This window comes from Bombus vancouverensis, chromosome 14, assembly GCF_051014615.1.
Source record: "Bombus vancouverensis nearcticus chromosome 14, iyBomVanc1_principal, whole genome shotgun sequence".
Classification (NCBI taxonomy): Eukaryota; Metazoa; Arthropoda; class Insecta; order Hymenoptera; family Apidae; genus Bombus; species Bombus vancouverensis.
This window is the reverse complement of record NC_134924.1, coordinates 2490519-2515236: the sequence shown is the minus strand read 5'-3', so window position 1 is coordinate 2515236 and position 24718 is coordinate 2490519. Positions and strand designations below refer to the sequence as shown.

At 31.6% G+C, this 24718-nt stretch overlaps 6 protein-coding genes across 11 annotated transcripts; 4 read left to right on the top strand and 2 right to left on the bottom strand.

The window, feature by feature from the left end:
- Nucleotides 1-397: 397 nt before the first annotated feature.
- On the top strand, nucleotides 398-3404 carry LOC117161986 (adipocyte plasma membrane-associated protein Hemomucin). The gene is made up of 4 exons (XM_033343786.2): nucleotides 398-826; nucleotides 907-1115; nucleotides 1350-1635; nucleotides 1721-3404. Exons 1-4 carry the CDS (start codon nucleotides 717-719, stop codon nucleotides 2820-2822), a joined length of 1707 nt encoding a protein of 568 aa, XP_033199677.1. The 5' UTR covers nucleotides 398-716; the 3' UTR covers nucleotides 2823-3404.
- On the bottom strand, nucleotides 3287-6632 carry LOC117161996 (protein C3orf33). 3 transcript variants are annotated; one of them, XM_076624085.1, is made up of 6 exons: nucleotides 6494-6632; nucleotides 4859-4967; nucleotides 4713-4772; nucleotides 4440-4641; nucleotides 4267-4373; nucleotides 3287-4200 (listed from the first exon to the last, which is right to left on the bottom strand). In XM_076624085.1, the coding sequence occupies exons 2-6, from the start codon at nucleotides 4928-4930 to the stop codon at nucleotides 3937-3939; spliced, it is 705 nt and encodes a 234-aa protein (XP_076480200.1). In that variant the 5' UTR covers nucleotides 4931-4967; nucleotides 6494-6632; the 3' UTR covers nucleotides 3287-3936. The 3 variants fall into 3 exon arrangements, with proteins under 3 accessions (XP_076480200.1, XP_076480199.1, XP_076480201.1); XM_076624084.1 differs by lacking the exon at nucleotides 6494-6632 and adding an exon at nucleotides 5529-5611; XM_076624086.1 differs by lacking the exon at nucleotides 6494-6632 and adding an exon at nucleotides 5470-5559.
- Nucleotides 5587-7225, top strand: LOC117161993 (uncharacterized). Its single transcript, XM_033343802.2, has 3 exons — nucleotides 5587-5725; nucleotides 5806-6029; nucleotides 6281-7225. Exons 1-3 carry the CDS (start codon nucleotides 5690-5692, stop codon nucleotides 7020-7022), a joined length of 1002 nt encoding a protein of 333 aa, XP_033199693.1. The 5' UTR covers nucleotides 5587-5689; the 3' UTR covers nucleotides 7023-7225.
- On the bottom strand, nucleotides 7213-24625 carry LOC117161980 (RNA helicase aquarius). 2 transcript variants are annotated; one of them, XM_076624069.1, is made up of 16 exons: nucleotides 24525-24625; nucleotides 24278-24383; nucleotides 23563-24199; nucleotides 23290-23468; nucleotides 11993-12106; nucleotides 11543-11646; nucleotides 11339-11450; nucleotides 11043-11256; nucleotides 10699-10747; nucleotides 10390-10625; nucleotides 9918-10305; nucleotides 9586-9834; nucleotides 9148-9505; nucleotides 8802-9058; nucleotides 7589-8723; nucleotides 7213-7506 (listed from the first exon to the last, which is right to left on the bottom strand). In XM_076624069.1, the coding sequence occupies exons 2-16, from the start codon at nucleotides 24359-24361 to the stop codon at nucleotides 7276-7278; spliced, it is 4347 nt and encodes a 1448-aa protein (XP_076480184.1). In that variant the 5' UTR covers nucleotides 24362-24383; nucleotides 24525-24625; the 3' UTR covers nucleotides 7213-7275. The 2 variants fall into 2 exon arrangements, with proteins under 2 accessions (XP_076480184.1, XP_076480185.1); XM_076624070.1 differs by lacking the exon at nucleotides 9586-9834 and having other exon boundaries at nucleotides 24278-24593.
- Nucleotides 13485-18917, top strand: LOC117161990 (putative G-protein coupled receptor Mth-like 1). 3 transcript variants are annotated; one of them, XM_033343791.2, is made up of 9 exons: nucleotides 13485-13642; nucleotides 13947-14000; nucleotides 14072-14159; nucleotides 16199-16457; nucleotides 16845-17137; nucleotides 17231-17309; nucleotides 17388-17548; nucleotides 17650-17887; nucleotides 18021-18917. In XM_033343791.2, the coding sequence occupies exons 3-9, from the start codon at nucleotides 14075-14077 to the stop codon at nucleotides 18217-18219; spliced, it is 1314 nt and encodes a 437-aa protein (XP_033199682.1). In that variant the 5' UTR covers nucleotides 13485-13642; nucleotides 13947-14000; nucleotides 14072-14074; the 3' UTR covers nucleotides 18220-18917. The 3 variants fall into 3 exon arrangements, with proteins under 3 accessions (XP_033199682.1, XP_076480196.1, XP_076480197.1); XM_076624081.1 differs by having other exon boundaries at nucleotides 13487-14000; XM_076624082.1 differs by adding an exon at nucleotides 15904-16095 and having other exon boundaries at nucleotides 13487-14159.
- On the top strand, nucleotides 20403-23092 carry mthl5 (G-protein coupled receptor Mth-like 5). Its single transcript, XM_033343790.2, has 2 exons — nucleotides 20403-21794; nucleotides 21919-23092. Exons 1-2 carry the CDS (start codon nucleotides 20999-21001, stop codon nucleotides 22569-22571), a joined length of 1449 nt encoding a protein of 482 aa, XP_033199681.1. The 5' UTR covers nucleotides 20403-20998; the 3' UTR covers nucleotides 22572-23092.
- Nucleotides 24626-24718: the final 93 nt, after the last annotated feature.

Sequence of the window (24718 nt, the reverse complement as noted above, 5' to 3'; positions counted from 1 at the left end):
ACATCAATCTTGTTTTAATCTAACCTAGATAAACATTTATTTAATATCATTTTAACATATATAATAATTTTAATGAATTATCATAAGTATTATATGTTAGAGAAATTCATTGTACTATAAGAAAGATAGAAACATCTCCATTTAGATGTGAATAAAAATGCTACTGTTTGTTGTAAAAGAGTCAAATAGTATATACTTTTCTTAATATATAATAGTTATTGATACAATATTATCAATGATATAAATATAATTCATTCGAATAATTAATAATTAAAATTGTAATTAATGTGTCATTCGAAAGTTAAAATTAGTTCAAAAGAAAATATTCAAATCAAAGGTTAACCATTTAATCAATTGATGATAAGTAAGAGATATAAATAACTATTTAAAATTTTGCTGAGTTGTCAGTATAAATAAAATCTTCTGATCAACGGAAATTGTTAATATCACCACCTTCCGTCCGCGTGGCATTTATTTGATCTAACTTTTGCTGACATTGGCAAAGATACATAATTTGCGGTACACACCGCCATTAAAATTGTGAATGCCGTTATTTGCAGTGGCAAGAAACACGTAAAACGTAAAAGTAGTAACTCTTTTTTCTCAGTGCAATAGGTATTAGGATGAAGAAACATTAAAAGAGCCTCTTAGTGTTTTTAAAGTTGCTCGTAAAATATACCATATCTTTAAAATATTCATAGCCGATTGTTTAAATAATGGGGTACATAAAGTCAATTGGTACCGTAATAATATATGTCAGTTTCTTCTTAGCTGTCATTACCTTTTTACCAGGTTTACCCCCAGATGCAGAATATTCCGAATATAGGTATGGTATTTATTTTATAATAATATAATTGTCAAATAGGTAAAACAATTAATTATGATTTTTTACTATAAATATTTCAGTATGAAACTTCCTTGGGATTTACAAACACTGAAATCTGTAACAAAGATTCGACTACAAGGTCCTGAAATATTATTCTCTGGAGAAATCAAAGGTCCAGAAGCTTTTGCATCGTTTAATGGAGAAATATATACTGGTATACGTGGAGGTTATGTTGTACAAATTGAAGAAAATCGAATTAAACCTATTGTAAAGTTTGGACAAAAGTGTGGTATGTTGTAATAATTATTAGAAAATATTTATATTAATTTATTTACATTAAATATTTATTATTATTATTATTCTTTTTTTGGAATTCTACATATTGCATTCACAAAGATAACAAATTTAATAGTTTAAATACAAACATGCTCAGATAATAAAGCTAGATTTTGTTTAAAAAAATTAACAAAATTACTGAAATGTTTAAGCAAATGCATATCTTGAATAAAAGTGGTACTTACAGATGGGTTGTGGCAAGAACAAAAATGTGGTAGACCTTTGGGTCTAAAATTTAATGATAAGGGGGAACTGTTTGTTGCTGATAGTTACTATGGTATTTTCAAAGTAAATGTTAATACACGACAGTATATAAATATAATCAACAGTTCTGAACCTATTGATGGAAAGATTCCAAGAATGGTTAATTCATTAGATATTGCAAAGAATGGAGATATTTATTGGACAGATTCATCTGTAGATTTTCCACTTCATGATTCAACCTATACATTCTTAGCTAATCCATCAGGAAGGTAAGTTTCAAATTTAGTTAGTATAGTTTAGTTTGGTATTTAATAAGTATAATATTTATATTTATATGTAAATACTTCTTTACAGGCTTATTCGATATAATGCAGCAACAAAAAAAAATGAAGTATTAGTAAAAAATATAGGATTTGCAAATGGTGTCTTATTAAGTGATGATGAAAGCTTTCTGATTGTACTAAGTACTCTTAACTCATACATTATCAAATATAATATAAAAGGTTCAAAAGCTGGACAAAAAGAAATCTTTGCAGAAGGTTTACCTGGTCTACCTGATAATGTACATAGTGATGGGCAAGGAGGCTTTCTAGTAACTTTAATTTTCACTGTAGATTCTGAACATCCTCTTTTAGTTCAATCTCTGATACCACATCCACATATAAGGAAAATGTTATCAAGATTACTTTATTTAATAGAAGCTCCATTTAAATTATTGCAAGATATTTATCCAAATTACTATTCAGAAAGAGTTTTACATACAGTAGGTTCATTTGATCTTTCAAAAAATACAGCATTAAAGAGTGATTCAATAATACTTAGGATGGATAAAACAGGAAAAATTTTGAATGTTTTATACTCAGAAGATATTACTGAAATTTCTAGTGCTTATATACATAATGGATATTTATGGTTTGGTTCTCCTTGGAATGAATATATTATGAGGGTCCCATTGAAGCAAGCATTTCTAGATTTAGCACTTAATACGAAACATTCAGCTAAGAAGGAACAAAAACAGGAAGAACCGCTTTTAACAGTTTCAGCTACACCAAATATTAAAGTAGAAGCAAAATCGACAAAATCAACTGTTAAACAAGAAGCAACTACAAAACTACCTCCGAAATCAACAGTTAAGGCACAAACAACACAAAAACCAAATTCAGATGCAACAAGACCAAAGGAGACCATACAGAAGTCTACAACGTCACAACCTACTACCACCAGTACCACTACCACTCCAAAACCAACAACATCATCACCTAAAGCATCTGGAAAAGATTCAAAGGAAATTAAGAAAGATAAATCCAATTCACAAGTTAAACCTGAATCGTCACAACAAAGCAATGAAGCAAGAATAAAAACAAAATCTGTAGATTCTGTAAAAAAAAATGATCATGAAACTCAGACTGCAAAATCCAAACCTATGAAAAAAAATGAAGATTCTACTAAAAAATAAACCAATGTGTACAAGTTGAAAACATCAGTCCAAATTTAAATTAATACTCATTGTATTATTCTATTCCATGTTAAAAGTTCTACATATTCCAAACATATCGATTTATTTGTTAGGTTTTATGAAATTATAACGTACATATTTCATACACATTTCATTCCTTACCGGTGTAGGATTTAGTTTTTACTTATACTTTCTAAACAACGTTCCAAAAAAGGTGATATTTAAAGAATTCTTTTATTTTATTATGTATTAGTTTTCATATGTCAAATCTGTATATAAGATTGAGAATGGTGTTGTTTCTGTAAAACATTCCATATTATGATATATATACTAATATAATATTTAATACAAACACATACATATATACTGATATATGTATATGCGTGTGTATGTATGCATTTTGTAAGTTCTAATTTTATTTAACTGCATAATGAAGATGAGGTCCAAATAAAAAGAAAAGAGAATCCATTTTGTTATGGGCGGTTATATTGTTTTGATATGAATTAACATTCCAGAACAAATTGTATAATAAAACTATTAAAATAATTGTTCTATAAATAAAATAATTTATATTAGAGATCACATTTGCTTATAAATTACACATTTAATTCAAATGTTTTCTGTGATTATAAAGATACCATGTATGAATCTTCCATTAAATTTTTAATTTCTATTTTTGTATGTAATCTAGGATATTTTTCTACTTCGAGTATAATACATATTATACACAATATATGTATGAAAATAACAATAATGCGTTACTCTTTGATGCAAAATGTTTGCAGATATATTTGTCTTTAACTGGGTATTATATATGCAGATTAATTTTGAACATGAATGGTGTTAAACAATGTTCTTAATTTTATATAGAATTTGGTAAGGTTGTATAACTGATATAAAAATAAATGTTTGCTTTTTTAAATATTGTCTTTTACTTCTATGATTTTGGTTATTGCTCCTCCAGAAACAAGCTTAAAATTTTAAACCTTTAAGTACAAGTTTAAAACTGCTATATGTTTACTATTACTATAAATATTTTTAATATATTACTAAAAGGTATATAAGCTTTTTTTAAATTAAGATTTATAGAATTAGAAGAATTAGAAACCTGTAGTTAAATATTAAGTTGTTGTGCTATAAATGTAGGCAGTATTGATTTCAACTTATTATTTAAATTCTGTTGGATTCGCCATAAAATCGTAGGATTTTTAACAAAATGCCAGTGTCCATTTCTTTTATTTTGTGCCCATTTTTGTGCTTTCAATAAACACTTATGATAGCTTACGATGTCTTTATCTTGTATCAATGTCTTTGGAGAATCTTTTGCTACTATAGCAAAACCAAGTTTTGCTAATTCTTCACCAATTTTTATTTGTTTCTATAAAATTTAATATTGTGAATTGGTGCACTGAAAAAAAGAGCAAGCTTAACAATTCTTATTTACCTCATTTCGCTCTATAGATACTATACAAGTTACATAGTCCTTTTCCGTGGCTAAAGGAATGAAAGTTATTTCTTTTCCACTAACAATTGTTTGCAACCAACTAATACCTAAAAGCATGTTTTTTATTTTATTAGAGTAATAAATTTTCAAATGTTTAATTCATCATTACCTACCATTAGCTGTTACATCAAGACCAGCTACTTTAATTGGTAAATATGTCGGACTACTTAGTCGAGGCAAAGATATTAATGGTTTGTGATCAACCATTAAAAGTGTACCATAATTTGGTTCTATATGTATCACAGTACCCTGAAGTTGAACTTTTTTTTGTAAAAAGTGAGATGGTATGCTGGATGGTTTTCTAAATTTGGCAAACTAAAAATACGACAATAAAAGTTACAAAACATAGAAATAAATGAAACATTATTAATATTTATTATACATACAGGTCTAATTCGATAGAGTGCAATCACTAAACTTATACTAGCAATTCCATAACTGAATATCTGAAATTAAAAATCAATTAATATAATTATATTATATACATAAAAATAATGTTTGTGTGTAAAATAAAATGTAGGTTAGAACATACCTTCAACGTTTTGGTGTCTGTTTCGCTAAAAATGATAAATCTTTCGAAAATATTTGGCTTTTTCTCTGACATTATTACTTTTATTTTTTCTTTAAAGGCAGTATGGTACCTGAAATACGTCTATATGAAAATACTTTATCGCGTATATATTTAACGAAATATTTAATCATCAGTTATTTTTACATAAATTCTTCGATTATGAAAAGCTTAAAATAGCGAATGTTCGTACATTTCTCATATGAAAATGTTTAATTTCGCAGATACATATATAAAATTTTAAATTAACATAAAAGATACAAACATTTATTTATTATTTAGTTCCATTAAGATCAATATTTCTATGAGAAATATATTATTAATAATTCATATTATACCAAGTAATAATATTGAATTTAGATCTAATCTAATGCATGAAATAACGCATTAAATAATTTATGTATGTATCAAAGTTAAATTTCAATGAAGTGATATCATTTCTTTATAAAATAAAAATTATTTTAAATAAATGATACAATATAGTTTTATCAATTTTTCATATATAAATTTTGTATACTGTATAAAAATTTATGGATTCTGTTAATAATTATAAGAGAAATTTTTCTTCTGTTTACACAATATCTTAGTTAACTTTCATGTTCACATATCTGACATGTGTGAGTCGGTGCATTACGTTGACATAATACTGGAGCCAAGGTGACAAGCGGCGATATTAAAAAGATCATCGATAGAACTTCTTGAACAAATTGAAAACAAAAAACCCGTGAAACAATAAGAGCAAGTAACTCACGAAATAATAATCAAATTATTAATAATTTACAATATATTTTAAAAATGTTTCGTGATGGTCAATATTTGGAAGTAATTAAGGTATCTCATTTAACAGCTGCTAACAGCTGTCAATAGACGATCTTGCATCTGCACAAGTAAAACAGGAGCTGTGTTCGTAGGCTTCGAATGATTGTTTAGTTACGGCTGTTGTTACTGTTCAAGAGAAGACTATCAAAATTAAAGAGAAAAAGGTTTCAACTAATAAATGGCTTGATCTCGAGGATTGGGTGGCACTGTATAAAATTTTGGAGAAAGCAATTTTGCGCAATGTTCAAACAGAAGGATCGCCTCAGAATTTTAAGAAATGCAAATGTAAAAAATCTACTCGACAATTGGAAATCACGTAAGCAAAATCATTTTATGTTCGATATTAATTTCAATTTTACTTAAGTTATGCTATTTTTCATATATATTTATTTATATAAAATATAAATAAAGTAATTTATATAAAAATTATATTAATTTTTAATATTACATATAAAAATATTGCCTTTAACCTATTACATTACAATTTAAAAAATATATACATCAATGGTTACATCATGATATATAATTATTGTTAGTTATTTACATAGATATTTTTACAAACTATAGATATACATTTGAACCATCAGAAAGTATAAAAGATGTTACATCGTTACCTACTATTAGAGTAAATGTTTCCCCAGCAAAGAAGAAATTAGAAAAGTCGGAATTACCCAAAGTAACAATAGAGAAAAAAGATATTTTGAATCAAATAACAGAAAAGCCAGTCAGGAAGACTTCCAACCATATACATCAAAAAGATAGTAAGAATACTTTACTCACAAAATCAGGAAACAATGATTTAGTAGCGAAGGAATCGATTAACACAAAAAACGATAGAGTTAAAAGATGTCTACCAGTTGACAATCTGGGAAATGATATCTTAGAGGAGTATGTACCAAACGCACCTGTGGCGAAAAAGTTATGCATGAACTTGAACTATATACCAAGTAGAAAGAGTACATTGGAACAAATCCAAGTATTTTCAAATGAATATTCTCCTATAGTATCGGATAGTAAGAGCGTAGCGGACGTAGTTCGATATGTACCAAATTCCATGGATTCATTAAAAGTATCTTATGAAACGTATGAACCTAGTGGTACAACCATTCTAAAACATCCTGAAGAATACATTCCCAATTCAAAGGGAATTAAAGCATCTATCGAGGAATATTATCCAGATTTTACTAGTAAGACGATGAAATTTGATGACAGTTATGTGCCGTCAAGTGTTCAACTAACTAACGAAAATTCGAAAAAGTTACTAGAAAGGCACAAAAAATTACAATCAGAAAAACACACGTTAAGATAAAAATATTAACAAAGTGAAATATGAATCTATTTATCTAAAACATTTTTAAAACGAACATAAAATACATAAAATATATGAAAATCAGAATATGATATTTATAATAAATATAAATATTTTTTAATCTTACTATAATAACTTTCGACATCATGTTAATGTAATAATAATGTATAATTTTAATAAAAAAAGAGTATTTTTAGTAAAAATATTTGTTTATTATTACTTAGTGCTCATTTATAGATGTATGAGCTTGTCTCTAACAATCACTGCCTTCATTTTCCGAAGTTAGGTCCTCAACTAAATTTTTAATTAATTCAAATTTTGGTTCTTTATTCTCTTCTTTTTTGATATTTTCCTGCTCATCCTCCACTTGATTAATTTCTTCATCATCCGTATCATCATCTGCTCCAGGATGGGCAGGAACTTTGTAAGATGGACTGTTAGGTGTTTGCATCATACCTGGTTTCTGCCATACTTTTTGTGATTCCTGTAATTAATTAAATGTTATTTATTGCTCTTTACTTAATTATGATATGAATGAATATAAAGAAAGTTTCTATATAACTTACTTTTATACCACTAACTTTTTCTATGTAATAATCGTAGACAAATTTAGCCATATGAGGCATGTCTTCAATTTCCATTGGTGAAGTAGAGAGATTAGCATTATTAAGTCTCTCGGTAGGATAATGTTCTTGAGGAAGGAGCTGTAGTTTTAATGGCCGCTGCATTAGCTGAGCAAATGCGGGTGTTAATTCAAAACAGTTGTTAAAAAGAGATACTCTAGCAAAAACATAAAGGCCAAGACGCGCTCTTGACATAGCGACTACTAATCGTCGTGCATCTCGTAAGTGACCGACAGCTCGAGTTTTCACGAGAGATAGTAATATATAGTCGTTTTGTTGACCCTGGTATTTATCAACCGTTGTTACTTTATTTGGTCGACCTATCAAAGGATTGCTAGCACATCTTATGTTTATTACGTCTCTTATTAAATGCTTTTGTCCATTATAAGTAGTTAATATACTAATTTTGTCCGCTGGATAGCCAAGAAGACGCATGTACATAAATACAGCTACGCAATACTCAGCTTCAGCGAGATTTTGATAAAAGTAGGCACTGGGTTCACTTTCACCCACTCCATTGAAATCTTCGACATTAATAAGTTGAAAGTCATATAAGAATCCAGCATTTGCCACTAAGTATTCCGGGCTATTTTCCACATGTGCAAGATTGCCCAATTTTTTATAACGCCAGTTGTATAAATTGCAAATGCTGGGTCTTGCACGACCTTGACCATCGAGGTCAACTGTAGGAACACCCAATCGTACAAATCTTGCAAAAAGAGATTGTTCCATATTTGAATATTTCTGGAAAGCCATGTTTTTAATAACTGGTGGTAACTGATGATGATCTCCTATCATTATCCAACGTTTCAATCGATTATATCCATCTTGTGGATTCTGTAGTAATAACGGTATAAAAGTTTCAATTTCTAAAATTTGAGCAGATTCTTCCATGAGAATGTTGTCGTATTTAAATCCCATGTCTACTAGTTCACGTCTTTTAAGAGCAGCATGAGTACAAGTCATAGCAATAACTTTTGCTTCTTTGACTAATAAATATTTCGATCTATCTAAGCCAGATCGTAATAACTCGAAAGCTCTAAACTCTTCTAATTGAGCAAAAATCCGCTCTATATATCTGCAAGAATGATATTTAATAAAAATTTAGTTATAAATATATTTTCTTATGCAAAATCTTTATTTGATATAAATTTACCGAAAACAACTGCATGCTATTTCAAGATCTTCTTCATACGAATTTCGTTTAAATAATGGTTTTGGCGCATTGTCAAAGAATTTATGAAATGGAAATTCTTCATCTATGATAAAAGCAGCAGGTGCATTATTTTCTGTTCCCTGTCTTTGCTTAATTCTGGTTTCAAAGCGTTCCCATCTTGTGAGTATTTGATACATAAAAAAGTGTCCTGCTGTTTCGCATGTATATGCGACATCACCTTTTACGTTTAAAGATTCCTAAAACCATTAATTTTGTACATTTTATACATGTAAATCATATGTAATAGATATAATACATATTGTAGTTCATATTGTAAATTACAAACCTGTAATCTTTGAACTTCCATTAAAAGATCCAAACGTTTAGCTAGAACATAATTAACTCTACCGTATCTGCTGAAATCTTTCTCAGTTTCTAGCGCTTCTTCGCCATGACCAAGACGCAATAAATGTCTTTCATCTATATCAAGTGCCATGATTTTCTCAAAAAGTTGATTCAGTGCTTGATTAGAATGTGTAACTATAAGGGTTCTCTGATTCGGGAAATTATGATAAAGATTTGATATAATTTGAACAGCGACATCCGTTTTACCAGTACCAGGAGGACCTACAACAAGCGTCAATCCTGGTTGCATACCTGCACGAATGGCTTCGACCTGCGTTGGTGTAAAAGGAATCTGATTTCTGGAATGAAATTGTATATAATATTATTATACATAACTTTTACTTTATCACTAAAGAAGGAAAAAAATAGTTCCTCATACTTTTTTGGTTCATTAGCTTTATAAGGGCCTCTACTGGGTGGCACATGAGGTTCAATTTTGATAACTTTCTTTACGAGTTCAACATTATGTTTCGCAAGTACATCTTCAAATGTTAAACGAAAAGGACGTACTAATTTCGATTCATCATTGGTAGAAACCTTAATTTTATATTGAGGGAAGCTATTTTTTAAATGATTTATATCAAGAAATGTATCATTGAAATCCATTGATGCAATTTCATTTGGCATTCTATAAGAAAATAAAAATATGGAATATCTAGAGACTTTTAATGTTATTGTATATTTCAAGTATAATATCTGTATCTGATGTACCTAGAATAACGAGCAGCACCAGGATCACCATATCCGAGAATTATGTCATGCAACCAATAGGGTACGACGCATTCTGTATTCATAAGCTCTCTTATCGTTTCCAAAACTGCTTTGAAATTATTCTCTTTAGGTTTACGTCTCATTATGATGTTAAAACTTTCATATACATCTTCACCACCATGGCTAGCATTATCCATATCAATTCTATATTGATTACAATCTAGCCAAACTCTATACGTGCGAGTATCTCCAGGTAAAATCGGGCGTGGTTCAGGTCCATCTTCGATTACTCTACCGTTTGAATCTAACATACCTTCAACTTCACATCCTCGTACAGTTGTTAATCCAACTTGTGGTACAAAAGGTACTTTGTGACTGTATTTTGTACCTGCATGTTAAATTATTGACTTAATTGCCTTTTTAATTACATGAAGTACAATAAAATAATTAAAATTATTTGATGAAATCTTACCGATTGGGTTTTGTGGTTTAACTGTAATGAGGAAACAGACATCGTGTTTCCGGAGGTTTTCCCATTCAGACTTAATTTCTTTACGAACACTTAAATTTATTGTGACATCAGCACGTACTCTGGATGGTCTTTTCTCGCCAATATTAGGTTTCGCTACCTCGACTACAGCAAATTGTGTAATAGGTTGAGCCATTCTAGCCCAACCGCCGAAGTAAACACCACCATCTTCGGCTCGCCTAGATAAAATACATTATATTATTAATAATATACTTTTTAATGGTTTCAGTTTATTGAAATATGGTAATTTACCAAGGGCTTAGTCTGCTCACAGCATCTTCGATATCTTGCCGTATTTCATCTATAAATATTTCATATCATTATTTACTGTACTATATTACAGGATGATTTTTTCGCCAGTTGATTCAAATGAAATTATTCCACAGTGATAACATTATGCTAATCTATACATATGATTTAATATCGCAAATCGATAATGGCTCTGTGTTAGGTCAGAGACAATTACGTGTGTGTATATCCATGAAATAAAAATGAGAGTGTTTATCCGCGATATGATTGGCGACGTTGGTTTTGTATCAACTAGTGAGAAGATCATCCTATATTACTTCAATTAATTACATTTATTCTACACATACAAGTTGATTCAAGTCGAAATAGATTGAAGTTTCTCAGTAAATAATCGTGCAGAGTAAGAAATTGCAGATTCAATTTTGGCAAAGCTAAACAACCTTCGCCAGAAAAATATTCTGTCGGTACAATACTCTCGTTCCAAATGATCTCTTCTGTTGGATAAAGTGGCATTTCATTGAGCTCCTCTAACTGAGAAGCTCTACGCTCGTGACGTGAAATCTAAAGTTTATATTATTCACAATGTTAAATCTATATTTTCTATTCTTCCTTCTTTTACTAACTTTCTTTTTACTTAACTTACCAAAAGTTCTCGAAGAAAGTCTATATCATACCGGTACCAATTCTCATCTTTCTCGCGTTCTTCCGATGGTACCAAACTGAGGTAACTTGCAATTGATCTTAGCTTCTCTTGACTGAAAATTCGCATAGAGATAAAATATGAAAATGATTTATAATTCTTTAGAAAAGCGTACAATAAATAAGATACAAATTGTAAAGAGATTACCTGAGTAACCCGAAGTGTTTATAAAGAGCTTCTCTCGTATCAACGCTCGCCACATTCGCCAACGCAAAGCTTCGTAAGTCCGGGAACTTCGCAAAAACTGCTTTCTGTGCACAGTTTGAATTTTGTTTGTTGGTTTATGCTTTTGTACTCCTTTGGTTTTAATATATGAACGCCCATTCTAACGAGAACGTTGATGATTTGACAAATGATGCGGAAAAATCGTTTCAATAATGCATAACTCGAAAGTTGAATACTTATTTACAAGAATTAACATATCAATTAATAGCAAGACAAATAATTTTGTCATTTTCATTATTTGATAAGAAAGAATATTTTATTTCTTTTCTTGGAATTGTCTACTTCTTTTCGATAAAAAGAAAGATAAAAAAGAAATTTAATTTTTAAAGCAATAGTTTCTTAAGCGTTCGAAATATATGTTATGTTTCATACCTGAAGCGAAGTAATTTTAGTGTAATGCAATTGTGTCATATCGTGATCAGTGAGGGGGTCGCCGCTTTCTTCGTTGATTTCAAACCTCGCGTAAAACTTCAACATTTCTAATAGCTGTAAATCGAATAAACAAATATAATCATATATATCAAATATAATCAATAATATTTATCACACCATAATGTGATAAATAGAAATAAATGTCTATGATAAATAAATATGTAGACTATTAAAACTATGCAGATTCGTAATACGTTACTTCGTTTGACACTATTACTATTCACAAGTGATTTCCGATGTCACTTGCTATTGTTTAATTATTTTTTATGTTTTATTATGCATATATCGAATACTAATCCATTTATTTAAGGTACAGCCTATCCCTTAATGAGCTTTCCGCTGTTTCTATCAATAATTACTTTATAAATACACATATCTATGTCCATTCAAAGTTCACCTCGGTAGAGATTGATGAAGCAACAAGACTGTTTAATCATTCTCCACGACGAAAATATTACGCAAAAAAATACCATTACAATGAATGAAGAGACGCCTGCAAATCAATTATATTTGCGAGTGCCAATGTAGATTAAATGTAACATTATTCAAGGCTGTGTCAGTTGTCCAAGGTTATAATAAACCATGTCTCGTCAGAAAAATCCTGTGAATATATGCGTAGCACGCTTTCTACATTATAACGTACGAATAAAATCAACATGACATTAATTTGCTATTAGCGTATTAAATTTATAAAATCTTATCTTGCAGTAGTTTATTTAAGCTTTGACCTTTCGGTCTTTCCGTAATTTATGATAGGTGGATTATGGATGACTAACGAGGAATACTGCCCTTCCTAATTAATATTTCCATCTACCATTTCGAAATTGGAAGAAACCTAAGTTTTACCGTTAATCTGCGGTTGTTAATGCATTTATAGAAAATTTTAAGGTGAGGCAATTTTTTGGATACGCGAAAAATATACAAAATATCCTAGGTAAAGTATGCGTTACAGTAATCGGTAGATGAAACAAATCTTTATGTAAGTTTCGCTTGTTTTTTTATTATGTTGGTAAAAATATGAATTTATAAATGCATAACTATGTATAAACATCCATTTTTCTATGCCAGCATTATCTCTTTCTTTGTTCATTTTAAAATACTTAATTATTGTTTCGTAACAGCCTGTACAATATAATTTTACTTAAAAGATAAACAACATACGGGAAACTTGAAATACTTCAACGTATCTTGGATAGTTGGAAAAATATTAGAGATTAAATATCAATTAAGAGGGACAGAATAGCTAAGGAAACGTAGAAGATGGGAAGAGGATCGTAAATTAGAATAAAGGCATCGGTGAACCTGTTCGACAGGAACCCATTCTCCTCGTGAGGATACAAAGGCACACTGAACACTGCACTGGTTGTAAGCCAGCCAAGAAATCTGTACTTCGACCACAGTGGGAGTATCTTATATCTCGGACCGGCTCATCAATGCTTCATCTACAATTGTTCAGTACAACGCGTAACGCAAGTGTGTCAACGTGTCTGTCTGGTTATCTGCCACTTCGTTTCACAATCTTCATTTGTCGTACGAGTAGATCGAGTAATTCGTTCTAATAGTGAATGGAAAAACTAGTGGCTATAGAAGGTGACTGTTCTTTCTTCTATTTCTTTAAGAACCGATCGAGATCAGTTTTTCGTCGATACGAAAGCGCTTCGTGTTTCGGTACAGTTTTTCTTAAATCAAGAATCCAGATGGTGAAAAGCTATATCCGCTGATAATTTACATTCTAACGTTGTATGTTTATCAAACGAGACAAGAGTATAAAATTAGACAAATTAATATGCTAAGACCAACAGAATTAATATGCTAAGTCGAGCTTAAATAGCGAAGGCTGTTTTTGATCGGTCCCAAGATTGATCTCTAAGATTTTATTTCAATCTTTCATCAGACAACAAAAAAGACGATCCTTATTTTGAACTTCTGCGACAATAAAGATTGCCAGGTATATATGATTAATGGGATTGAATTGATTGGTTATTTGGTGAATTTTACTGGAACAAGCTCGTTTTGCAGTAGATGAAAAGCAATGTATTAATAAAAATCAGAGAGATGATGCTGAATGTGAATTACAGCAGGCGTTCGGGCACATTGCCAGTCAAAGGTACGTAAAGCTCTACTGATTGGATTATTCTGATTTTTATTCTTTGTTTATCTCCCTCTGTGTAACCACACACACACACATGCATATTCTATTCAGCTGCGTTAAATATTAACTCAACTACTCGTCGGGTTTTTAATTCACTGTTCGTGATATATTTTGAAATTTTGTCTTGTCTTTTGAATAGATTTTATTGAGGAAAGGTATGTTGTTGAGAAGTACGTCGTAGGCATTCTGAAGATGAATACTAGTTAATACTTGGACTGAGATAAATACTAAGTATTAACTTAATTACTCATCGAGTTACTTGGAAATTTTGTCGAATCTACTGAATAGATTTCATTGAGGGAATTATATGTTGTTACAAAGTACGTCACAGATATTTCGAATACTAGCTAATAGTTCGCCTTAGATAAATAACCAAACAGGCCTTGGATTCGTATAGATTTTGCGTTGTAACGAATGTTTGACGCGTAACACGTTGGGAGGTTTTGTTTATGATAGATTAAGACGCATGTGTGTTTTTAGGAATTTCCAACGAATTATTCGACGGAATGACGATGTAGGTTTTCTCGTTTGAGGAAGAAACATGAAATTTTACATGCAAAAACACGTGTTGCATCACGCGAGAAAAGAGAAAGAATTTACATGTTTGTTATTTTCCTTCTCTCGTCGATCACGGTTAAAGCGACTGATAGAAGGAAAGTGTCGAAGCCAGGGGCAGTAAAAATCATAGATACGCTCTATGTGCGTCAGATATATTGAAGATGTATGGCAAATAACGTTATCACCAATGATTAAATCATTTCACATTACTAACTTCCGTTACTTCATGAAACTATCTTTAATAAATAGGAAATTCTATAAATACGAAGTCTGCAATACTTGATTCTGCCATTCTCGCGCGTGTTTAGCGAACTTTTCATTCATCTTCTTTATGAGAACCCGATGTTTATTACTGAATGATACAAATGAAATGCAAATGAATACAAACATGTATCAATTTTGAGATATCGATAAAATCGTTTTTTTTTCTGATTGTACTCATTTAAGTAAAATATAACATAACATTGTAAAGCATTAGAAAATGACGATACAAATAATACTTCATTAACGTAATTTGAATAAATTGAATTAGCCGCATTGTTACCATAGCAATCGTAAAAAACAAGAGAAAACACGTGCTGCACATGGCTCAATGAAAAAGAGCAATGGTTCGTGCAGGCATTGAGGAAGCTAAGAAAAGGGAATAAGGAGCATTCTCGCTAACAGAAGCACAAACATCCCTTTTCTTTTTTCGATCCAGTCATTTCATACTGCATACGTGCATAACAACCACCAGTGAACTATATTACTACAACTGCGTCTTTTTAAACGCGAATCTCTTTGTTTCCCAGACCGAACGTGCTCGATATTCAATTACCGATAACGAGAACAATTTTCTGCAATATATCATATCTTATCGAGAACGTGGAATTAATCATTTTGTTAAATACATTGTTTATAATCTTTTTACGCGTGCAGAAAAAGAAGCATCGACCTACAATGAATATTAGAATGGAAAAGATGTTCTCTCTCGTCTTATTCCTTCTAAGAATTATTTGCCTTCATTCTGACATCGTTAACAATTTCATCATATTACCACTCATTTTGCTACCAAACTAATAAGAACTTCCTGAAACATAGAAAAGATAAAATATTGGAATCGTTGTGATATCATAGCGATATTCGTGAAATCCCTTTCAAGCTTTCAGATTGTATCGATACATTCGTGATATTCGTCACGAGTGCCACAAGTTCGAAGTAAACGGGCGCCTTTACGTATCAAATATAAATACGTTTTAATACTCATTTATATACACAAAGATCGGACGATGGAGATTCTCGCTAAAAGTACTTGAAAACGATCTTTATAGTGCCATATATGTAGCAATAACAAGTGTGTGTTTCAATATATAATAATTGATATAATCTACTTAGTTTTCATGAAGAGCGAAACTTTCACGATCGAGTGTGATTGAGGATGAATTACCCTTTTCTAGGGTTGCTATGGATCAGTCTATTAATGTTGGCGATCACATGGAGTCAGGCGAAAGACAACAATTGCTGTTCGGATGGTCTCATGTGGTTACATACGCTGAATTGTTCTGATGGCAACGCGATTAATCTCGCGTGCTCATTTGGTTGGTACATAGTCAATCCTGAAATGTACACGTCCGATAACTTCACTATAATCGAGGAATATGGGAAACCGTGGCTGCAGTTTGTAGACACGATATCCACAAAAATAGAAGCAGAGAGGTAAACGATGTGTTACAGTTGCATTTCTTTCAGTGACGTTTGCAATTTTTTTCAAGAAGTTTGTTTAGTCCTCAACTGTTATCGTTGGGTCATAGGGGTCCATAACAGTTCGCTCATATATCTTAATTTGTGTAGTGTTTATCACATACAACACAGAATAAAAGTTGAAATAAATGAATAACTAAATTCTCGTGGATCACGATCCAGCAACACTAATCGAGGATTAAAGATAATCCGTGAAATCGACATAATACTGTTTGTTAATATTCTTCTTTCTATCCTATTTTTAAAATATGAATAAAACAGGATTTAAGCTTATTTGACACTTAAATATGTTAAATTTTATGCACTTTTTTTTGTATATTCCTAATTTAATTAAATATTCAGGTTCTGCGTGGCAAGAAATCCGAACAATGGTGTCAAAATTGCTTTGGTATGCACGGATACCGAATACGACGGTATTCAATGGAGAAACACATTGTTCTGCACCCTGAGTATCATATCGGCCATATTTTTGATCATCACCTTGGCAGTTTATGTTTTGCTACCAGAATTAAGAGAGATTCAAGATAAAGCAATGATGGCTGTAGTCACGTCATTAACAGTTAGCTATATCATCCTTTCCATTCAGATGTTGAGGAACTCGCACGATGATGATTATCATATATGTGTCTCTCTAGGTACGACATGCTGATAATCATTTGTTTATTTATATCATACTTACTCATTTACATTGTACGATTTTTAAATCAATAATTCATTTATTCTTCTAGGATTTATTTTATATTTCGGTTTTATGGCTGTTTTCTTCTGGTTAAACATCGTCTCATTCAATATATGGAGAATAGTTTGGTAAAACCAATAAAGTCGATAAAAACATTTAAAGATCTAGTTCATTCATATTCATCATTTGATTTGTTATTCCTACAGGTTTAAAGATTTCATGATCGGAGATAAAATGCTTTTTACTATTTATTCTATTATCGGCTGGAGTGGACCATTATGCTTATTAATTGCAATTTTAATTACTCATCACGTAGAAGGAAACCATCTGAAACCCGGTTTTGGAGAAAGTAGCTGTTGGTTCAATGGTAAGAACAATATCTTTCAAAACCTAACGATCTTTTAATAGTCTCCGTTATTATATATTAATCTTGTTATTGAATAACGAATATCGTCTATGTTTTTATAGGGCATGAACAAACGTGGGCGTATTTTTATGGCCCAATCAGTATTTTATTGACGTTAAACGTTATCTATCTCGGCCTAACTGGCTGGCGATTGTGGCATCAGTATCGTAACTATAGCGGAAGCAAATTACGAGTACTTCGTTTTAAATGCCTGCTTTACATCAAACTGATACTTTTCATGGGCGTAACATGGATTTTTGAAGTGCTTTCGTATGCTGATCATAGTAAACAAGATTTCTGGTAATTTCCATCATGTTTGTTTATCAACAAAATAAGTCACAATCTTGTCGAAGAAATTAATTTTCTCAATTGCTAAGATATAGTAGACACGTTGATGCTTGATTACATACTTTGATTCTTAATTCCAATTTAGGATACCGATGGATATAGTGAATGCATTACAAGGCTTTATAATATTCCTCTTGTTGGTTGGAACGCGAAAACGAGTGAGAAAGTTGTTGGCAAAAAAGAGACCTTGTGGGATTGGTTTTCCAAAATCTTGGGCAGCTTACGAGGATGAAGAGTGCGAGGAAGTACTACCTGAAGAAGTCGAATTATCGCAACATGATTAGTGTTTATAAAAATAACTTTGTTTCTTTTTCGTCGCTAATAACGTAACGTAATAAGACGTGTAGTTTCTTCTTATACCAATATATTCGACTAGTCGAAGATAATCATAAGTAATGACAATGAGACAAAGAATTACTTCTATTTAAGTAACATAGTCGTATAAAGATCGTATAGAATTTAATACTCTTTTAATGAATCGTCGTAAAATACGTTTTTTAAGAATCTCTACAAACATTGCCCAGTAACAAGTATCGCGTTAATTATCGTGTCATTTACTATCATACGATTTTTGCAGATCTGTAGATTAGCTAAAGAACAAGAAGGTTCACAACTCATCATGGCAATTTCGTGTAATCTAGTAATTTTATTATCTTCTTCGTAGGCGTCCGTATCAAACTTTCTCATTCTAATCGACTGACGCGACACTTCCGAGACGACGATTTATCTTACATCATCATGTACTTCTGACGTCTTTGAGTCATTAAAAACGTGTTAGTCGACAGATATCGCAAACGTTAAAACCACGAACGCTGGAGCACACGAAATATGAGCGTAAACATTCGAAGTTGCCAGAATACTTTTTACTACCATAACGAACAAAATGAAAGTGTTCTATCTTAAAATAAATATAAGAGAAAAAAAATGAATTATGTAAACAACGTCAATTAAGTATGATAATAAAATTAAGCGTCATTTTTAATTTAAGCATTATATCCATTGGAATAAAAAAATCCAGGTAATATTACTTCACGTAAGTTTTATATCTTTTCCTTTCTAGAAATTATATTTATATCATGTAGAAATAGATAGATAGAATTTTCTACAAATTAAAAAATTATTTAATTAAAAAATTCAAAATAATCTACGGTGTGCAAAAAGAGGTAGAGTAAAAACTAAATTATCGTTGATACGCTGCATTGAACAATCGTATTTCTCGTTGCGTGAAGCTATTACGATGATTAAACAAAACAATCTACGCGAGTAATCAATTAATTTGTTGCACGAAGACATGATAAACGACAATAGCGCAAAACAACAATGACGTGTGTGGTGGTTACCCACATACTACTATGAGTAATGCTAGTATCGACATTGCAAAGATGAGGATTTGCATTGTCGTGATACAGACACGAATGCAACGTGACGTTTTCCATGGCGACGGAACATGTTACTGATCAATATTTTAGCAACGCAAAGGTTGCTACTGCAGCGAGAAATGCAAAACTTTTAATACCTTAGCAGTGACTCGTGTGCAACACGATTCTTTGGACTTCAAGTTCGAATTACCGGCAATTTCAGAATATTTTTATTCTTTAATTTATATAGAGTAATATAGTATAACAGACAGTGAATTATTTGTAAGATGATTTAGACCTTAATTTGTACACGTATAAGATAATTTTCCGTCGAAAGATGGTTATTTATCTAGAGATTGATTGGCTATCCGTAACATTTGTAGCGTAGTCTATCTTGAACATTTTTTTTTGCTCATTATTCATAAAATATCTACGTTTGTATATTATACAAATGCGATAAGTTGCACTGTAAAAATAAACGTGCAAATAATAAAATAAATATGTCGTTAGCATAAATAAACATATTATGATACATGATAATCGATTTGTTACATTGAAAAAGATTTCGTACATCGATTTTCGTTGTAGTCAACGAGAATGAGTTGAATTGATTGAAAAATATGTCCAAATTAACCATGCAAAAAAGGAGGAAATTTTATGAACTTCCAATTATGACTATTATATCTCCTACGAATAAGATTCATAATTAGAAGCTGTGCAAAACCAAGAAACGCGTTGTAATTTCAAGGAGCGATTGTGCAATATGATACAGATATATACATATGTATGTACTTCCAGCATGCCTCTAGACCTGATTTCATTCCTAAACTATACTATAATAAACTATACCTAACAATTACAATCTTTTTCGTATACATATAGCTATTAAAATGTCATTTCACTGCTTCAAACCTGCTGATTATAAGTAGATATGTCACTATACCCAATTCCAGGGCCTGTTCTAGAGGCATGCCTCAAAATAAGTTTCATCCATAAGTTTCATGAAGTATTTAGAGGCCGCTTAAAAACTGCGAAACAAATCGCACGTATATAACAAAGCACCAGTTAATCGTATAAAGTATGAAGTAATACCATTGCATAAATGCTGATAAACGTGCTATAAATAATTATGTTATAGATGATTATATTATAAATATTCGGATCATACAGCAAATCGAACTTTTACAAGTTAAATTAACGCGAAGATACGAATATCGGAAGAAGAACCAACGAAGCCAAAATGCAAAGTAAACGAGAAAGGTAAAGATGAGTATACGAGAGGAGGGAGAGCGATGAGGCAGCCATAGGGAAGGGGGAAAGAGAGAAAAAGAGAGTAAGCAAGCCAGCGTGCGAGTGAACAAACGGAAGAGAAAAAGAGATAAAAAGATAGTGCAACAGAGAATGGAAATGGATGCGATGCGATGGCGGCGAGTATGGCAGGGGTAAGTCTCGCTAGGCGGGTAACTACTACCGCAGGCGGCATTGGCAGGTATGACGATGAACACACGAGTAGTCCTATTATCGTTGCGTTAAAATGAACGAGTGAATAACAACGCTGTTGAAATAACGTCAGGGTAGCCATCACGAAATCGATCACGAGCAACGCTAAACTCGGCCACGGCGGAAAGTTGGTTGACGAATGAATGCACGGAACCAATGTATAGTAACAAAGACGCGAGAGTAGGAACGGTGCCGATTCGATGACATGTATTATCTCGTGAGTGCGTTGTTTATCATCGTTGGTATACTGGGGAATCATCCCCTTCTTGCAAACACAGACGGGAAGGCAAATTTGATCAGCGTGGCGAAGTGTTGCGAGCACAACGAGCTTCTTGTAGACGACACGTGCACGCCATTGACGGAAACGAACGAGACGGAGTGGAGACCGGAATTCATCGAGGAGGTCAATGGTATATCAAGGAGCAAACCGGTTAAACCGAATTATCAACTGAAGATTGGAAGACCTAAGTGTCAACCCAACGAGCATCAATGGAACGTATATCATTATCGATCAGGCGAGGATCGGCTCGCGATACTGACAACTGGCGTGTTGCGACACTACACCACCGATTTGACAAAGGGAAAGCAAAACGAATATAATGGTGCATTTGGATTCGACAATGCAGATTCAATGGACGAAGATGATCTGGAGACGGTTTCTATTCATTATGATTATCCGTTCGGACATTATTGCGCTGACAAAGCAATTTTGAGCAGAGATCGACTGGTAGCGATGTACGCGATGATTTGCGTACCCGACGTAGTCGTTACATGGTCTGATACAAATTATTTGATGAAACATGCCATCGATCCCACCTTTCATGCTATATCGATAGCTAGTTATCTGGTTGTCGCGGTTGTTTATTTTGTTCTACCACAACTGCGTGACCTTGTGGGAAACATGATAACTAGTATGACTCTGTGCCTTATAGCTGGGCAATCTGCGTCTACCGTCAGGATTTTCACGGAATTCGGCAATCACATCAGTTTTATGATTGCCGGTATGAAATACATGAATATTCATAAATATTCAAGCTATTCATGGAAAATTAAATTTCAATTCCAATTAGGATATCTTCGATTGAAAAATGCTTAACTTTTTACGAGAATATTTCTTTCTTTCAGATACCGTCATGTATGTCTCCTTGCTAGCTGCATTTTTCTGGTTGAACGCCTTGGGTTACTACGTATGGAGCACTTTCCGTTCGCGAAACGTATTTTTAAGAGTAACTGACGGCAGAAAGTACTGTTACTATTCTACGTATGTTTGGGGTTCGACGGTTTGCATAGCGGGTACTGCGATTTTTGCACACTTTGCCTTAGAAACTAATAAACCTGTCGTTGGTGGAAAGATATATCCACCTCAAGAAACAATCGGTTGGCTCGGTATTTCCGTATTATTTACATCGATCGCATTTACGATAATGATTGATTTATCTTTCGTATTAACAACCGCGAACAGGATTAAAAGAATGAGCACATACGGTCGAATTCATCATAAAATGAAATACAGCTTTAGAATGTTCGTTTTTCTGTTTGCGATAATGAGTACCGGTTGGCTATTATTCCTGCTATCACGACTGAATTACGAAGCGTTAGAGTATTGTCATATCGTTATTAATTTGCTACAGGCAATTTTAATACTATACGTTTGCGTATTTGGACAAAGAAGGGTTACATTCTTACTTGGTAAAACATGCAACTGCTGTAATTCAGGCGAAAATATCGAGGGCCTTGATTGGGGCGAAGAAATGACTGCCATTAACGCAGGATATTAAACAATTTTTAAATCGTATAATCGATTATGAAATTCGATCTCAAATGAAATAATTTTGTTCTATGAAAGCGTTGTATTTTGCACATTTGATTGAACATATCAAGTGAAAAACATATTTAGCAATGATAGTCTATATCACAAACCAGTGCTCGACAAGGAATATATCATATTAGTTCATATTAACAAATACATGTTTTATTACGGCAGGAACATAACGTCCATAAATAGTAAACTAAGGCATTGTATATAATGGTATTTAATTAAAAGAATTTTTAAAATCAACAAAATTATATTAATCTAGGAGAATATAATATTTATATGTATCATTTTTGATAGATTCATTGCTTTTTACATACAAACTTAAATATATCTATACTAAATATGTATTTATCTATTTGAATAATTTGGAATTTATAACCATAAGTGCCTTGAAACAAAATTTTTTATGCCTTACGAAAATGTGCACTTATCTGTATAAAATATAACATTAATCGCAAAATATATAAACATCCATAAACATTATCATTGCATCTATCATTTCTTATAAAAATATCATCTTCTAAGGAATTTTTTACTTTTAAGATATTCATATAATATTTATATTTGTACAAACATATGACTTTTGTAAATGGTGTATCATTTTTATAAAATCAATTTCAATATATCCTTTTATACTAGATATTTCTATTTATTTGAAAAACTTGAGAAATAAAACTTACCTGGCCAAACAATTCACCTTCTGGACGATGTAATAAATTGGATAGCTGACATCTCACTACCAAATGACAATCATCCATAACAGTATTGAAGAAACGTCTAGTTGGTAATAGAGCTTCTAAATCTATTACTAACTCAAGAAACCTTTCACAATATCGTACCTTATCTGGTAAGAGTGGTCCTATTGAGAAGTAAATAGCAAATTATAATATTGTACCACAAAACTATTTTTGAACAATATAAAACAGATTAGATTTTTATTTGGTTTAATTTACCTTCCTCCGGTACTGTTTCCAATATTGTCATAAATTTTATCATTAATCTATGTAAAAATTTACGTTCCCACTCTAACTTTTCTTTACATTCAGGACTATCTTTCTTCCTTATAACCTTCCAGTACTTTCTCCACTTTGGATATTTCCTAAACTCTAATTCTCTACGACCTTGTTGCAGTGAAATCCACATGGACAATGACACCAGCCGTTTTACTTCTTCTCTAACTAATGATACTTCCATGGAATTAAAACAATGATTCAAAAAAACGATCAATGCTGTTTGTTCTTTCAAATCAAAGTCCATTATACTGTCTTCAAGGCATGTCTCTAAGACTTTTTGGAAAAATTCAGAAAAATATTCTGGAAGTTTCTCAAATACTTTCCAAACTTGAACACGTTCTCGAAATTTCTCATTCACCATAACAACAATGGACATGGTATGAGCACGAGTTGCAATTTTTGTATTGTAATATGGCCATAGAAAATTTTCTAAATACTGACTGAACTCTAACATCATAATTCTTCGAATAGAAAATTTAGATGCACATATTTCTTGGATATAAATATCTTCTACTATTTGTGAACTGAATGGAAGATGTGAATCCATAGTATGTGGTGCCCAATATTTATTTGCAAGCTGTAATTATTTAATAAAATAGATGTAAAGAAAAAATATGTGTAATCCATGTAATAAAGTAGGTTTAACTATAAATACCTGTGTTATACGATCAGCATTAATCTGTTCCACTGTGGGAGCAGGATTATTGCTTTTAACTGTCATAGCGTTTTGATTTTCCATGTTGGGCCGTTGACTCAATTGACTTTAAGATTAAGTTTAAGGTTAAGATTAAAAATTAACCAATGTTAGACATGATAACAAGTAATATGCATTTATGTAGTAAACTGTATACAGTCATAAAAATCATTTATTTCACTTTCTTTCCAAATAAATCTGTACTTACTACAATTATTCAGATTTACCAGTAACTATCAAGCAGCACGTACTTATATAAAATTTTTATATTTTCATACACACAGTACCACGATTGTGCATTGGCTAAGATAAAGCTCCAATCATTTCTGTTGGTTAAAGAGAATATTTTAAAGCGAAAAGTTAAATCATATGATTGGTACATTTGCAATTGTTGATTCCTTT

Coding starts and splice junctions, on each gene's coding strand:
- LOC117161980 (XM_076624069.1), bottom strand. CDS start 24,361: ATGGAAAATCAAAACGCTATGACAGTTAAAAGCAATAATCCTGCTCCC. Junction 10,306..10,389: donor TAAACCACAAAACCCAATCG/GTAAGATTTCAT, acceptor TTTAACATGCAG/GTACAAAATACAGTCACAAA. Junction 9,506..9,585: donor AAAGCTAATGAACCAAAAAA/GTATGAGGAACT, acceptor ATTTCATTCCAG/AAATCAGATTCCTTTTACAC.
- LOC117161996 (XM_076624084.1), bottom strand. Junction 4,773..4,858: donor CAGACACCAAAACGTTGAAG/GTATGTTCTAAC, acceptor TTTTAATTTCAG/ATATTCAGTTATGGAATTGC. Junction 4,642..4,712: donor CACTCTATCGAATTAGACCT/GTATGTATAATA, acceptor TCGTATTTTTAG/TTTGCCAAATTTAGAAAACC.
- LOC117161990 (XM_033343791.2), top strand. CDS start 14,075: ATGAAAAGCAATGTATTAATAAAAATCAGAGAGATGATGCTGAATGTG. Junction 17,138..17,230: donor TCATATATGTGTCTCTCTAG/GTACGACATGCT, acceptor TTATTCTTCTAG/GATTTATTTTATATTTCGGT. Junction 17,310..17,387: donor AATATATGGAGAATAGTTTG/GTAAAACCAATA, acceptor TTATTCCTACAG/GTTTAAAGATTTCATGATCG.
- LOC117161993 (XM_033343802.2), top strand. CDS start 5,690: ATGTTTCGTGATGGTCAATATTTGGAAGTAATTAAG. Junction 5,726..5,805: donor AATATTTGGAAGTAATTAAG/GTATCTCATTTA, acceptor CTGTGTTCGTAG/GCTTCGAATGATTGTTTAGT. Junction 6,030..6,280: donor ACTCGACAATTGGAAATCAC/GTAAGCAAAATC, acceptor TACAAACTATAG/ATATACATTTGAACCATCAG.
- LOC117161986 (XM_033343786.2), top strand. CDS start 717: ATGGGGTACATAAAGTCAATTGGTACCGTAATAATATATGTCAGTTTC. Junction 827..906: donor GCAGAATATTCCGAATATAG/GTATGGTATTTA, acceptor TAAATATTTCAG/TATGAAACTTCCTTGGGATT. Junction 1,636..1,720: donor TTAGCTAATCCATCAGGAAG/GTAAGTTTCAAA, acceptor ACTTCTTTACAG/GCTTATTCGATATAATGCAG.
- mthl5 (XM_033343790.2), top strand. CDS start 20,999: ATGTATTATCTCGTGAGTGCGTTGTTTATCATCGTTGGTATACTGGGG. Junction 21,795..21,918: donor CATCAGTTTTATGATTGCCG/GTATGAAATACA, acceptor TCTTTCTTTCAG/ATACCGTCATGTATGTCTCC.